Source organism: Equus caballus, chromosome X (assembly GCF_041296265.1).
Source record: "Equus caballus isolate H_3958 breed thoroughbred chromosome X, TB-T2T, whole genome shotgun sequence".
Classification (NCBI taxonomy): Eukaryota; Metazoa; Chordata; class Mammalia; order Perissodactyla; family Equidae; genus Equus; species Equus caballus.
This window is the reverse complement of record NC_091715.1, coordinates 129,340,157-129,354,273: the sequence shown is the minus strand read 5'-3', so window position 1 is coordinate 129,354,273 and position 14,117 is coordinate 129,340,157. Positions and strand designations below refer to the sequence as shown.

General features: G+C 46.0%; 1 protein-coding gene across 1 annotated transcript; it reads right to left on the bottom strand.

The window, feature by feature from the left end:
* Positions 1 to 5,353: 5,353 nt before the first annotated feature.
* On the bottom strand, positions 5,354 to 11,363 carry LOC138921919 (integrator complex subunit 6-like). Its single transcript, XM_070257856.1, has 5 exons — positions 11,094 to 11,363; positions 9,124 to 9,226; positions 6,463 to 6,837; positions 6,009 to 6,102; positions 5,354 to 5,627 (listed from the first exon to the last, which is right to left on the bottom strand). Exons 1-5 carry the CDS (start codon positions 11,301 to 11,303, stop codon positions 5,555 to 5,557), a joined length of 855 nt encoding a protein of 284 aa, XP_070113957.1. The 5' UTR covers positions 11,304 to 11,363; the 3' UTR covers positions 5,354 to 5,554.
* Positions 11,364 to 14,117: the final 2,754 nt, after the last annotated feature.

Here is a 14,117-nt window from a genome sequence, read left to right as displayed (position 1 = left end):
TCTGATTCAACTATATTTTCCTTCAACCTTCATACCTCAACCTAAAGAACTATTTCCACACAAATTCCCCAGGATTTTTTGTATAAGGATTTAAGAAATTACGGAGTTCTTTTTGGTGAATTTGGTGCCTCTGCAAGTGTCATACTTTACCTCACACTTTTTGACTTGTGGGAATTTGAGGCTTGTTACAGGATTTTGAAGGAACAAGTGGTGGTGGCTCTAGCTTCTGAGGACGATCAGCTACGCCCTGCAAGGATGCAACTTTAGGTGAGACTATTACAGATCCTTCAGGCAAAGAGAAGATAACCTCTTCAGACAGAAGAAAGCTTTGTTTCTGTTGGCAAATCATCTCACTGAATTTAGGGGTTCAAAGTACCCAGCTTCATCAGAGTCTGCATCTGTGTCCCACTCCAACTTTCAAGATCCCATTCATTTCTACTTAGTGCCCTAACATTGACTGAAGAGACCCTGAGAATTTAGGAATTCAACTTGTGTTGTAATTCAGTCAATCACAGGATTCGAGTTTGGATTTGGTTTTCCCACATCTACGCCCTGGGGTTACAGGAGATAACTGTAGTCAGTTCATAGAAGCTTTCACGTCCTTTATGTGGACATTGAGGTTGAACTTTAAGGACCTGAGCACGTTATTTTCTTCTTTAAGTTCTTCAGCAGATTTAGAAGCAATCGCTCATCTCCATTATACTCCTTCTTTTGACCAAAATGTTCATAGGTAGCGTGTACTTGTTCCCTCAGATGCTTGCCTTTTATAGGGACTTGATTGACGGTACTCAAACATAATAATTTGAGAAACTTCTTTGCTACTTCTTGCAATAGATTACCAGTCCTCTTTAAAAATTGGAATAAATGTCACTAATGGCTTTAAATCTAATCAGATTAAAGAGGCAATTCCAGAAACCCAGAACAATCTCAGAGAACTCATCTTTTTTTTTGAGGAAGATTAGCCCTGAGCTAACTACTGCCAATCTTCCTCTTTTTGCTGAGGAAGACTGGCCCTGAGCTAACATCCACACCCATCTTCCTCTACTTTATACATGGGATGCCTACCACAGCATGGCTTTTGCCAAGCAGTGCCATATCCGCACCCGGGATCCGAAATGGCGAACCCCAGACCTCCGAGAAGAGGAACGTGCGAACTTAAGCGCTGTGCCACCGGGACGGCCCCAGAGCTCATCTTTAGTACTTGTTCTCTAGAACCTCTCTAGTCCCAAAATCTCTATCAGTCAGCCTTCAGCAAGAAAAGGAGAACTACTAGGAGATATGTGTGTTTGTGTATATATGTGTGTGTGTATGTATGTGTATATACAAATACAAAGGTATATATACAAATATATATGCATATACATTGTATATGACAAACATACACACATATATGCGTACATGTGTGTGTACATGTGCGTTTTATGGATTTGTCATAGAGAAACGTCCTTCTGCAATAGTAGGAGACTGTTAAGCAGTCTCTATGATTGCTGCCTCCTCTTCTGATGCTGAAGCAGCTCAGACGTTCAGGAAGAAAAGATCATGCCCAAGTGTGATGCACAGCCCTGAGCTGCAAACCCCATAAAGACTCCACTAAGACTCATGTCTTTCCATTTGCTGTGATCTTGGGGAAGAGGATACTCTGAAGAAAGCTGGGCCTTCCAGAACTCAAGGGCCTTTACGCCTTTCCCAGGTTAGACGTCTCCTCTTCTGAGGGTCCTTCCCTAACTAACAAATTCAAACCACCATCCGCTCATTTTCCTTCTCTTCACCTGACTTCAACTTTTTTTCAGTGCACTGACATTACCTGACAGTCGTTCTGGTTGTCTAGTGTTTTTATAACCCAACTGGAATGTACAATCCATGAGAACAGAGTTTGGTTCACTGTTATTTCACACCTAGACAAGTGTCTGGTGCTCAGGAAGTTTCTAATAAATATTGAATGAATTATTTTTTTAATCCTCACAACAAGCTCCGGGGGTCAATGCTGTCACAGGCCAGAGTTTCCAGAAGAGGATATGGGAACACAAAGAGGTTAGCTAAGTAGCTCAGGTCATGAGCAAATAAGGGCGCACTTGGAGCAACAACTCGGAGCCACGTCTGTCTTGAACCCCAAGTTCTTTCCACTCCCCAGACGCCACAGCCTTAGGCTGCCCCTGGCTCACGTCTCCCATTGGTGCCTATTGTTCACATGACCGTGGATCCCGAACATTCTCTGCTCACTCTGCCTCCCTGATAGGAGCTCTCAGAGGAGGGAGGGCGTAGCTCTCATCTACACCTGCCTCAATTCGTCTTATTTTTTTTAATGTGGCAAAAATGCATAACATTAAATTTACCGTGGAACAATATTGAAGTGCACAGTTCAGCAGTGCTAAGTATATTCACATTGTTGTGCAACCAATCTCCAGAACTTTTTCATCACGCAGAACTGAAACTGTGTTCATTAAACAAAACTCCACGTAATATACAAATGGGCATCAGCATAGGAGAAGATGCTCAACACCACTAATAATTGCAAAAATGCAAATAAAAAGTACAACGAGATATCACCTCACACCTATAAAGATGGCCTCAAGGGGATTTCCCTATGAACATTTGACTCAACAACAAAGACAAACACCTTCAGGCCTGGTTGGCTGTTGTTTCTTCACAAGAGGCAGGCCACACCTGCAGTGTTGGTTCTGTACGGCTGCACAGCAAATTATCACAAGTTGAGCAGCTTAGAACAACACAGGTTGATTGTCTCACAGCTCTGCACGTCAAAAGACTGGGAAGGCTCATGTGGTGTCTGCTGAGTGACTCACAAGGCCAAGACAAAGCGTCAGCCAGGCCAATGCTTCTCTAGAAGCTCTGGAATAATCCGCTTCAAGCTCGCTCAGTTTGTTGGCAGATCAAACTCCTTAAGGTTAGAGAATGAGATCCCCATTTCCTTGCAGCTGTCAGACAGGGGCCGCTGTAATCTCCTGCAGCCAGCCCCACCCCTTCTCAGGAGCACTGCCTTCTCCTCAAAGCTGTCATTCCGTGTCGCGTGCTTCTTGTGCTTTGACCCTCTCTGACCCGCTCCTCCGTTCCTTGGTGGGAAAAGCTTTTAAAGGACTCCTCTGAGCGGGCCAGGCTCACCCATGTTATCTCCATGTCTCAGGATCCACTGACTTGGGGCTTCATTACGTCCACAGAATCCCGCAGCAGCAGGACTCCTAGTGGTGTTCCATGGAGCATGAGAGCTGGGGATCTGGGAGGGCAGAATTAGATGTCTTAGTCTGGTCAGGCTGCTATAACAAAGTGTCATGGACCAAGCGCATTGAACAGGAGCAGTTCATTTCTCACGGTTCTGGAGGCTGGGAAGTCCAAGATCAAGGTGCTGGCAGGTTGGTTCTGGTGAGGGCCCTCCTCCTGGCTTCCAGACAGCCACTATTATGGTCTCAATATTTGTGTCCCCCATCCTACATTCATAGATGATATCCTAAACCCCAATGTGGTGGTGCTTTGAGGTGCAGCTCTGCCTTTTCGGGCTCAGGGGCTGGGAGGGACTGTCCTTGGCAGGCACCTGGAGTTGAGCAGGAGGAACAGAGGATGGAGGGGTGGCTACTCCTCCCTACAACAGTGTGATGGTACTTTGCGGTTGGGCCTTTGCTAGAGCCCTCATGAATGGATGAACACCCATATAAAAGAGCCTCCAGAGAATTCCTCCACCCCTTCGGCCACGTGGGGACACAGTGAGAACACACCTGTCTGTGAACCAAGAAGTGAGTTCTCACCCACACCAAATCTGCTGGCATCTTGGTCTTGGACTTCCCAGCCTCCCGAAGCGTGAGAAATGAATTTCTGTTGTTTTTAAGTCACTCAGTCTCTGGAGTTTTGTTATAACTGCCCTAATGGACTAAAACAGCTGCCTTCTCTCTGTGTCTTCACGTGGAGGACAGAGGGAGCAAGCTCTCTAGTCTCCTCCTATAAGGGCGTTGATCCCTTCCTGAGGGCCACGCCCTCTTGACCTCATCTACACGTAATCACCTCCCAAAGGCCCCATTTCCAGAGACCATCACATTGGGGGTTAGGGTTTCAAGATATGTATGGGGGCAGGGTGGTGCACAAACATTCAGTCCATACACTTGCCTACCACACAAGCCAAAAGTGCACAGCTGTGGCACTACTGTCCCACTCGGGAACAGCCCTGAAGGACAGTGAAGGGAAATCCTCCCAGAGGGAAGAACCTTGAGCAGTGCCCCTGGTTGTCCACTCTGCCTGGAGGGGAGATGGCCAGAGGTACGAGTGCATACCCATGCATCGGCAGTGTCTGTCTCATTGGCTGCAAGGTCAGGGACTTTGAGGGTATACAGTTGAAAATTAGTGACAAGGAGGTCTGGGGAAGAGGTATGTGACAAATCTGTCCCAATAGACATACAATGTGAAGATATTCGTGTCTTATGAGAGTTCTCAGCAGAGAATGACCCCAGCAGAGCAGTATGGTAGTAATCTAACGAATAAAGTATGCATTGTGTAGATGTCAACCCACCTCTTTCTCTGGCATTTGTATCATACCCAATGGGCTCAAGGACAAAGTGGCCAAGGTGGCAGGGCTGGAGATTATGGGAGAAGTACTGACTTGTAGGAAGGAGAATTTGCTGTAGATCTGCATCCAACACGGTTTGATTTGCTCCCATAGTCAGGACGCACAGGTCTTGAGATCAAGGCGTGGAAACAGAAGTGCCTCTCTCACGACTTACCCCTAGAGGTGCACTGCCCAATGTGCTTGCCATCGCCATCGCTGCAGGCCTTGCTGAACCAGAGGCCTTCGTTCCAAAGGGAGAAATGCTTTCACCAAAGAACACACAGTGATTCCATCGAAAGGGAATGGAAACTGCCAGCTGGCCATTTTGGGCTCTTCATCCCTTCAATCGAGAGGCACAGAAGGGGGTCCCATGCTGGCTGGGGGGAGGGAACCTGATAATCAGAGGGAAATTGGGCCCCTGTTACACGGGGAGCTAAGGAGAAGCGTGTCTGATACATCTATTGAGCTTCTTACTACTCTCATGTTTTGTGATTAAAGTTAGTGGGAAATGACAACAACCAATTTAAGGCAGGACATCTAATGGCCCAGACCCTTCAGCAATTAAGGTCTGAGTCATCCTGAAAGGCGAAGAACCATGACCAGCTGAGGTGCTGTCTCAGGGAAAAGGAATAAGAAATGGGTAGTGGAAGAAAGCAGCCATACAGCCCAGCTCCACCCAGGGACCTGCTGCAGGAACCAGGACTGCCATATCCTTTAGCTTCATGAGTTAAGAACATCCCTCTCTTCAGGGAGGAAAACAAACCAACCAGGAAACAAACACACAACAAATTAGACTGTCTCAGGAAATTCTTATTTACCAGCTTTTACTGACAGAGAATGACAAAATGGCAAGGGTCTACTGCCTTTTTTCAGCCTGCAGAAGGCAATTCTCTTGACTGCAGCTTTCAAGCAGGCTTCGCAAGATCTGATTCCACCACACAGCATAGAAAATGTGTCCTTGCTTCTCTTTGGTCTCTGCAAGGACACAGTTATCTGTTTTCCTTGTGATTAACTTTGTTGAGAAGGTGGGATTGTTTCCAGTACCTTCTCAAGTTGCTGAATTAAGACTACTCTCTTAAACCTGAAAATAAAGAGACGTTTAATTAACCGGAAGATATTGAAAGCATCGATGATGTGGACGGAGTGGTGGTGGCTACAAAAATAGAGCCTACAATCTACATGGGAACAGAAAATGCATCCTCATGGAGAGATAGGGTCTAGCAAAATACCAGGAGTGTCAATGAGGCCCATGCACAGCCCAGACTGTGGGGAGCCAGGAAAGTTCCATGGGCTTGCGAGAACGAGCTAGACTCCAGAATATCCACGTAAATGCCGACGGAAATTGCATGAACCAGGAGGGAGGGCCAGAGTTTGGGAAACACAAGGCAGGGCCTGCTCCCACCCCTGGTCAGCACTGGGCACAGCTGCTGGAAAAGATGGGAGAGCTCTTCTTGACACCCACCTCGCGGCCTCCTGGATGGTAAAGTCAACAAACTGCTTCTTGACTGCAGGAGGGCCTTGGACTCCTTCAAGCAAAGTGAAAATTCTTTCATACTCTGATGAGAAGGAAAAGAAGTCAGTATGTCTACACGTAGGAAGATGCTGTAGATCTCAATCTGAAAGCATCTACTGCCTCAGTCCTCATCTTCGTGGGCTAGGATGTTACATACTGAGGTGTTTTAAACCCTTAATTCACAACACCTGCACAGACTTACTAATCAACTACGGCCAACACTAACCAAGCAAAACAAAAACTGTTCAGAGGTGTATTAGGAATTTTCAGACAACACTAAAGACAAACCGTCCTAAAGCATTAAAAAGAACCCAATTCAACCAAAGGAGAAGTTGAAGAGGTGGGTTGAATCTATTCTAAAACCTAGAGAGAGAGAAAGTACCTATGGCTTTCACAGACTTACTTCGTCCAAACTTCCGAACTTCCTTCCTTAATTCATACTTTATATTATAATTAATTTTCTGTGCCATAGCAGGACTTATTTGCGACGTATTTGGCACAGTTCCCTCTGAAGACGTGGCTGTGACTTTTCGGTCACCTCCAGAGGTGCTGCAGGTTTTGCTTCCTCCTGCAAGGGCATCACTACCAGGCTTGTGAGCCAGGCCATCTTTCCTGAGCCCAGCGACATCATCAGAGAGAGAATCCCATCGGTTGGGTGGAACCCCATCTCCCGCCGTATTCATCTGCTCTGGTGCAGCAGAGTTCGACATGAAGCCATCTGGTGGGGTTTGAGTCCATTTCGTCTTCTTGGCATGGACTTTGTGAGTGACAATAGCATCTGGGAATCAAATTAAGAGATTGAGCTGTGAGGTAGTTGCATGCTACCCTGCCCACAGGGCCATTGCTGTGCTCCACAGTTTTGAGGATATTATTTATCTCATAAAGCTGGAGGGGCTACCACCTGGACATATCAGATGCTGCAAACAGGGCTTGGGAAAGATCACACAATAAACCACTCTCTCTCTCCTGGCCCTGTGATATATAGAGACACCTAGTTGGACAGTATATTTAACTAAGCAACATTCACAGAGCCCTGGCACTCAGGATTTAATGTCTCCTTGGTGCCCTTTACAAGTTGACAAGCTGAAAGTCTCGATGTCAAGAGGTCTAATAGTCGCTCAGCATCGACCAAAATCTCTGTCAGTATATGACCCTCCTCGTCACTCTTTGCTGTCTCAGAAAAGTAAATTTTATTTACTTAAAGCCTGACACCTCTATTTCACTTCCTCATCTCTGTGCCAGGCACAGTGCCAGGAGCTGGGGGATGGGCTCGGAACAAGACAGACAGAAACGATCCCTAGTCTTTGGCGACTCACATTCGCATGGGGATGTCAGAGAGGAAGTGCCCAAGAAGCAAGCAAGATCATTACAGTCTGAATCCGTGTTAGGGAAGAAGTAAGCGGGGATGTGACAGACAGCAGGAGAGGGAGCCTCTATGGACCGTGTGGTCCAGCAGGGCCTTCCGGGGAGGTGTCCTTTGGGCGGAGCCTGGAGGAGGAGACAGAGCTGGCCTGGGCACAGGCAGAGGAAGAGTTCCAGGCTGTGGAATGAGTGCAGGGCCCACAGGAGAGGACGAGCCAGGACCACAGAGCAAAGGACAGAGGCAAAGAGAGCAAGGAGGAGACCCACAGGACATGAGTTAGGAGAGGATGGAAGGGCCAGGTCGTGCAGAGCTTATAGACCGCAGTGGGGAGTCCAGATTCTGTTCTGAGAATAGGAAAGTGGATGACAGGTTTTCAGGATGGACATGGCGTGATCTGATTTCTATGGCGACACTATCACTCGCTGCAGGGCAAAAAATGGTTTAGAGGAGGTGATGATGGGAAGCAGGGAAATCAGGTAAGAAGCTATTGGAGTAGCTTGGTGACAGATGATGGCAGCCTCGACTGGAGAGAGAGAGAGAAACGGTGGGGTGCAGGATTTATATTGGGCAACAAATTACTAAGTGGTTGGAAGTCAGAGAATAATCAAAGAATAATAAGAGGCATCAAGAGTGAATCTAGGCATGTTGGCCTGAACTACTGGGTGGATAATAGTCCCAGCTGTGTGCAGGTGTTTGGCAACTGCTCACAAGTGTGGAGTGTGGCCAATGTTTCCTGATTGTGGTTCGGTGACCTCATGTTGGCAGCTGCAACTAGGCCATGGTGGGACTAGTTACACTGTGGATATGTGCAAACTCTAAATACTGGGGTTTCTCGACGCTCCCAGGCCCCGATGCCCACAGGCAGCAGGTTCTTACACCTTTGGGGATGCTGTTAGCTGAGACAGAGAAGGCTGAAAGTCGAGGCTTTTTGAAGAGGGGGGATGTTCAGAAGATCAAACCCGTAGAACCAGTTGTATTTTAGACATGAGTAGACACCCATTGGAGACACACACACAGTTGTATTTCAGTCTGAAGGTCCAGAGCAAGGTGTGGTCTAGAGGTGTAAAGGTGAGCGTTCTCGCGGTGTGAATCACATTTAAAACTCTGAGACTGGGTGGGATCACCTAGGGAGACAGTGGATTGAAAAGACAAGGCCCAATATCCAGCTTTGGGTCCCTGCAATATTCAGAGGTGGGAAAGGAGAGGAAAAAAGAGAAAACGGAGACGCAAACAGAGTCCCTAGGAAGGGGGTAAGGAGTCCAGGAGAATGTGGTGTCCAGGAAGGCCAGTAGACTTCCCTGGAGGAGGGAGTGAGCAAGCCTATCTCATGCCACTGAGAAATTAATGGGAAAGTGCAGCAGACACTGGTGACCCTGATGCTAACAGCTTCTTTGGCCTATCGTGTGAGGAAGCCACGCGGCACAAGGTGAGAACTCGAACAGGAGGTGATGATGAGCAGCGAGCCACTGCGCACCTGTCCTCTTGTGGAGCCCATCAGCTCCTTTTGCCTCAGGAACCTGCTTTATTCTGACTCTTACAAGAACTCCAAATGGTTGGAGCTAACTAGAGCCTTGCCCCTCCACTTGCAAACATGCTCCTATCTGTCTACCCTTAAGGCCACGACAGCAAACTTCCCTTGACAGGGCTGAGCCCTAGAGATGGGGTCCCCCCCTTCCTGTTTGCTTAACCATGGTGACATACTCTGCATTTCCTCAGATGACGAACGGCTCTTGGGTTCTCTAGGATGTTTCTTTTTTTTCTGCTGCCCTGCTGCAAACTGCTCTGCTTCGTCATTCCTCCTTTGCTGAAAAACATCAGTGAATGCATTCCATTCAAGACAAAATCTAATCATCGGAAAAAGCAGTCTTCACATGCACACACAGCCATGCATTTAGACCATCAGTATAAGATTTAATCATGGGCCACAGATTTCCCATCAACCAGCACACCCTCTGTTCTCAGAAAATGCAGTCCAGTTTTAATCTGGTCTAAGTGAAATAAGGAGGAGGTAGAAAACAAGGTGTGGTCCGAATCCACACACGGAAAAACCGTGATTACTAACAACGCTGGGGAATGAGTGGCTCTCCTCAACCAAAGCGATAAACATGTGGTCCTCTCTTTAGACAAGTAGACACCATTTTGCTTCAGCCCTCGCTGGGGGAGAACAAAAAGAAAACGCCTCTTTGGTCCTTTTGTGCTTTAAGTATGAACAAATACTGATTAACACTTTATTCAATGACACGTGTAGATGGTGAAAGGCAGGATAGATTGCAAATGTAAATCTCCCCACCTCTGACCTTATGGAAGTTCTAATAATGTCATCCTTGGGGCCAGGTGGGTGTAGGGAGTGCTTTTCAGGGTTGGTGGTAGACAAAACTTGAAATCAAGGGTATAATAGGTTAGCTAAGAGCTGTTTCCACCCAAGGATAACCCAAGAATGTGCCCGTACATGATCTGAATACAGTGGTGATAAAAGTATTTTCCCAAAGTGTGTGCATTTCCCAGAAAATGGGAGCCCAGAATGGGTGAGGACATTTTCATTAGGCATTGACTCTCCCCAGGTACTGTGCTAAATGCTTTACATGTGCTAATTCGATCCTCCACCAAGCCCTATGAGTTAGTGTCATGATCTCCATTGTTAAAAATGAGGAAACCAAGGCACAGAAAATTAAGAAAAACTCCAATTACTTGAGGAGTTTTGGGGTCAGGTGGAATAACTTTGTCTGATTTTGCTGCAGAAGAGATTACTGCATGTTCTGTGCCTTCATACCAATGATCTCCTCCGCGAGTTCAGGTCGAATCCCCTTTGTCTTCATGCTTCAATGGTCGAGTCAGCACGTCTCCCTCACACACACAACACACATCTCACATTAAGATGTCCGTTAGACAATCCAATTATGGCAACATCACCTAGCGCTTCATGCTGCAAAAGGAACACTAAGTCATTGTGTAGATGGAGAGCGTGTGACTGGAATAATGGAAACAGAGGAAGTAGACTGTAATCTCGATAGCAAGGAGTTACTGTGGGGGGTGGGAAAGAATACAGACTCTGGAGCCAGAAAGATGTGGGTCAAATCCTGGCTCCTGTCAGGTGTGTCCCTCAGGGCAAAGCATTGGGCCACTGTCAGCCTTGATTTCTGCTTAAGAAAGGGCAGGTAGTAATACTCATCTGCAGAACAGTTGTGAGCATTAAATGTGATCATTTAAGTCACCAGCTCCGAGTGCAATAAACGGCAACTATTATTTCTGTTCCACCAACACTCCTGGATCAGAAAGCCTCCCACTTTCTGTTCACATAAGAATCTCTGTGTTGGGGCTGGCCCCGTGGCTGAGTGGTTAAGTTCGCGTGCTCCGCTGCAAGCGGGCCAGTGTTTCGTTGGTTCGAATCCTGGGCGTGAACATGGCACTGCTCATCAAACCACGCTGAGGCAGCGTCCCACATACCACAACTAGAAGGACCCACAACGAAGAATATACAACTATGTACCGGGGGGCTTTGGGGAGAAAAAGAGGAAAAAAATAAAGTCTTTAAAAGAAAAAGAATCTCTGTGTTGTATTTTGTCTTTTAGGTACATAGAAGTGAAGCATAAGATTTATATTCTCCTTTGAAGAAGAAAGTAATTATGCCAAGAATATCAGAATTTGGGCAGAAATAGAAACAGTTCTCCTACCTGCGTGTCCTCTTGAAATAGATAGCTGAAAGTATAATGTCTTCTAGGTTGACCTGCATTACTCTCTTGACGGGGAGGAGCCCTCTCCAGATGCTCCGCATAGTCGATTATTTGTCCGAGAACACTCCGATGGGAAAGTGGAAAATCCTTGGAAAAGACATTGATGCTATACAGCTCAAACTGACGGTCCTCTGGGGAGGACATGATCATAGACTGTGTTGGCGATGTGTACCATGGCACCAAACAGAATTTAGAATCTCATGTCGAGGATCTAGATCGTGTTCTAGGATTCAGAATCATCTCCCCTCATCTGAGTCCTGTCTCAATGCACCAGCGCTACTGCCTCTAGGCTCAGACCACCAGGTCCAGAACAACTCCCTCATGCCTCAAGCCAGGTTTGAGGATGGGCTGACCCTCCTTATTCCACCATCCCCAATCAAAGGTCATACAGCTCCCTATTTGGAAGAAACTAGCCTCTATGGCATTCTCTTATCATCCAGAGAACTTTGGGTAGCGGGCATTTACCTCTTTGGATAATTTGATGACATCTACAGACTTTCATCTCCAAAAAGTCCCCTTGCACACAAAACCTGGTCTATAACTTCAGGGGTGTGTTCTGCCTAAGATCAGCTCAATTTAACGGACAGATAATCCCACTTAAAATCAACCAAATGGAGTAAAGAGGCTTTATAAACTGACACCAATTATCCCGGACACTCTCAGTTTCATTATTTTCATGCAAACGAGGAATTCTCTCCTGCACTCATAAATGTAGGCAGTGTGGTATAGTATTTGGGTGTGCAGTCTCTGGAATCTTAGAGACCTAGATTCTGCCACTTTCCAACTGGCTAAACCTGGGGCAATACTTAAAGGCTTCCTCGAAGTTTCTATTTCCACAAAATGGACGTAAAACTGTGTCTACCTCCTGGGGCTGTTTTGAGGATTACAGGAGAGAAAGCAGGGAGAGGGTGGTGTATGTGCTGTTAACACACAGCTCCCCTTAGGCTTGAGGACATGGGTACATGTAGGGATTCAGTGAAAATGGATATTCTAAATGTCAAAGTATTACAAAATAACCTACTCACGCGGTCAACACCCTCCTGCAAGTAGACTTGATAGTTTCATAATCAACAAATGTCCTAAACAAAATTTTGTCTGTTTTTGGCAGAACGATCCTCTTGTTAACCGCGCTAAATGACTACTACGTGCAATATCATAAACATTTCTATACGCCTGAGGTGTCAGATCCTGCTTTAACTGAGGCAGATAATTTTAGTTACCCCTGAAGTACATCTGGGATGTAACACAATCCCTCTCAAAATCCCAGCTAGGTTTTTGTAGCAATTGATAAAGTGATTCTGGAATTCACATGGAAATGAATAGACCCCAAAGAGCCAACAGAATAAATCTTGAAAAAGAAGAAGAAGGGCAGGGGACAGACATTTCCAGGTTTCAAAACTTGCTACACAGCTACAACAATCAAGGGGTTGGCCAGGTGGCCCAGAGTTTAAGTTCATACATTCTGCTTCAGTGGCCTGGAGTTTGCTGGTTCGGATCCCGGGTGCAGACCTATGCACTGCTTGTCAAGCCATGCTGTGGCAGGCATCCCACATATAAAGTAGAGGAAGATTGTCATGGATGTTAGCTCCTGGCCAGTCTTCCTCAGCTAAAACAGGAGGATTGGTGACAGATGTTAGCTCAGGGCTAATCTTCCTCAAAAAAAAAAGCTACAATAATCAAGACATGTGGTACTGTGCTAGAATTGACATATAGGTCAAAGGAACAAACCTAAGAGTCCAGAAAGAAACCCTTAATTTGTGGTGAATTGAATTGTGCAAGGGTGCCAAGATTATGCATTGAGGAAAGAATAGTTTTTTCAAAAAATGTTGCTCGGAGAACTGGATATCCACATGCAAAAGAATGAAGTTGGACCCCTTCCTCACACCACATACAAAAATTAACCTAAAGCGATCAGAGACCTAAATGTTAGCAAATAACAAATGCCAACTACATATGGGCTTTGTGACTAGAATAGAAAAACATATCCACCAATCCAGAAGTGCCCCTTCATAGATGCTGCATTTTAAACTAAGTATAATTCCACTGAATCTGACTGTCAATTATTTATACACTGCTCTCTTTGTTCTGGAAGAATACTAATATAGGCAGTGCCTGCATGTTGTAAAGAACTACCTACAGTCCAGGCCTCACATATTGCTCCTCCAGCCAACTGGTTTTAGTGAAATCTACATGAGGATATGGGTGCAAATTAAAAGAGTGTATTAGTTTTTTATTTTGTGTAACAAATTACCCAAATTCAAGGGCTTAAAAACATTGCTCCAAATTTAGTGGCTTAAAACAACACCCATTCATTAGTTCTTATCTCACCGTTCTGTAACTCAGGAATCTGGACAGTCTTGACCTGGTGCTCTGTTCTGTTAATGTAGTAGGTGACAGAGCCATGGGTCTGGGGCCGCTTCCTCATGAGAAGTACTTGTGGCTTCAGGGCCTGCTCAAGTCTGAGCTTGTGCATATTCCTTCCATTTGATAAGCGGATTCTTCCGTGCATACCCACTGCTGTGACTTTGTGGGTCAGAAAACTCCAAGGTTATGATCGCAGCTCAGGTAGCACAGGCCCTTCGTGTCCCATGCTCAAACATTCAGTCTCTACTAAGACCCAGTTGTAAGTCAAACATTTCTCAAAAGAACCAGAATGACATTTACGTCTCTAGGAAATTAGTGCCCGTTCAGAGCTGGGGTCCTGTAATCACCAAGAAATCTGATTATTTCTCTTTCCCAATGTACAGTCACCCTAATAAAGGGTTGCCTCACGCTTTGGGTATGAATGGAAGAAAGATTAATACAAACTTTTCAGTGTAGAGGGGTCCTTCCTCAAGAAGTCTCCCCTTCATACATGAGTTTTTGGATCTTTAAGTCGAGTCTGGGATTTGATTGATTCAGGGACCCTTAGTCATAGTGGGAGTAAGATGAGTATGTCTGGAAGGCAGGAGATCCTGGAGGGCA

Excerpts from the sequence above, each read along its gene's own strand:
- LOC138921919 (XM_070257856.1), bottom strand. The coding sequence starts at position 11,303 with ATGATCATGTCCTCCCCAGAGGACCGTCAGTTTGAGCTGTATAGCATC. Across the intron at positions 9,227-11,093 it reads TATTTCAAGAGGACACGCAG|CAAAGGAGGAATGACGAAGC; the intron begins GTAGGAGAACTG and ends GATGTTTTTCAG. Across the intron at positions 6,103-6,462 it reads AGTTCGGAAGTTTGGACGAA|AGTATGAAAGAATTTTCACT; the intron begins GTAAGTCTGTGA and ends CCTTCTCATCAG.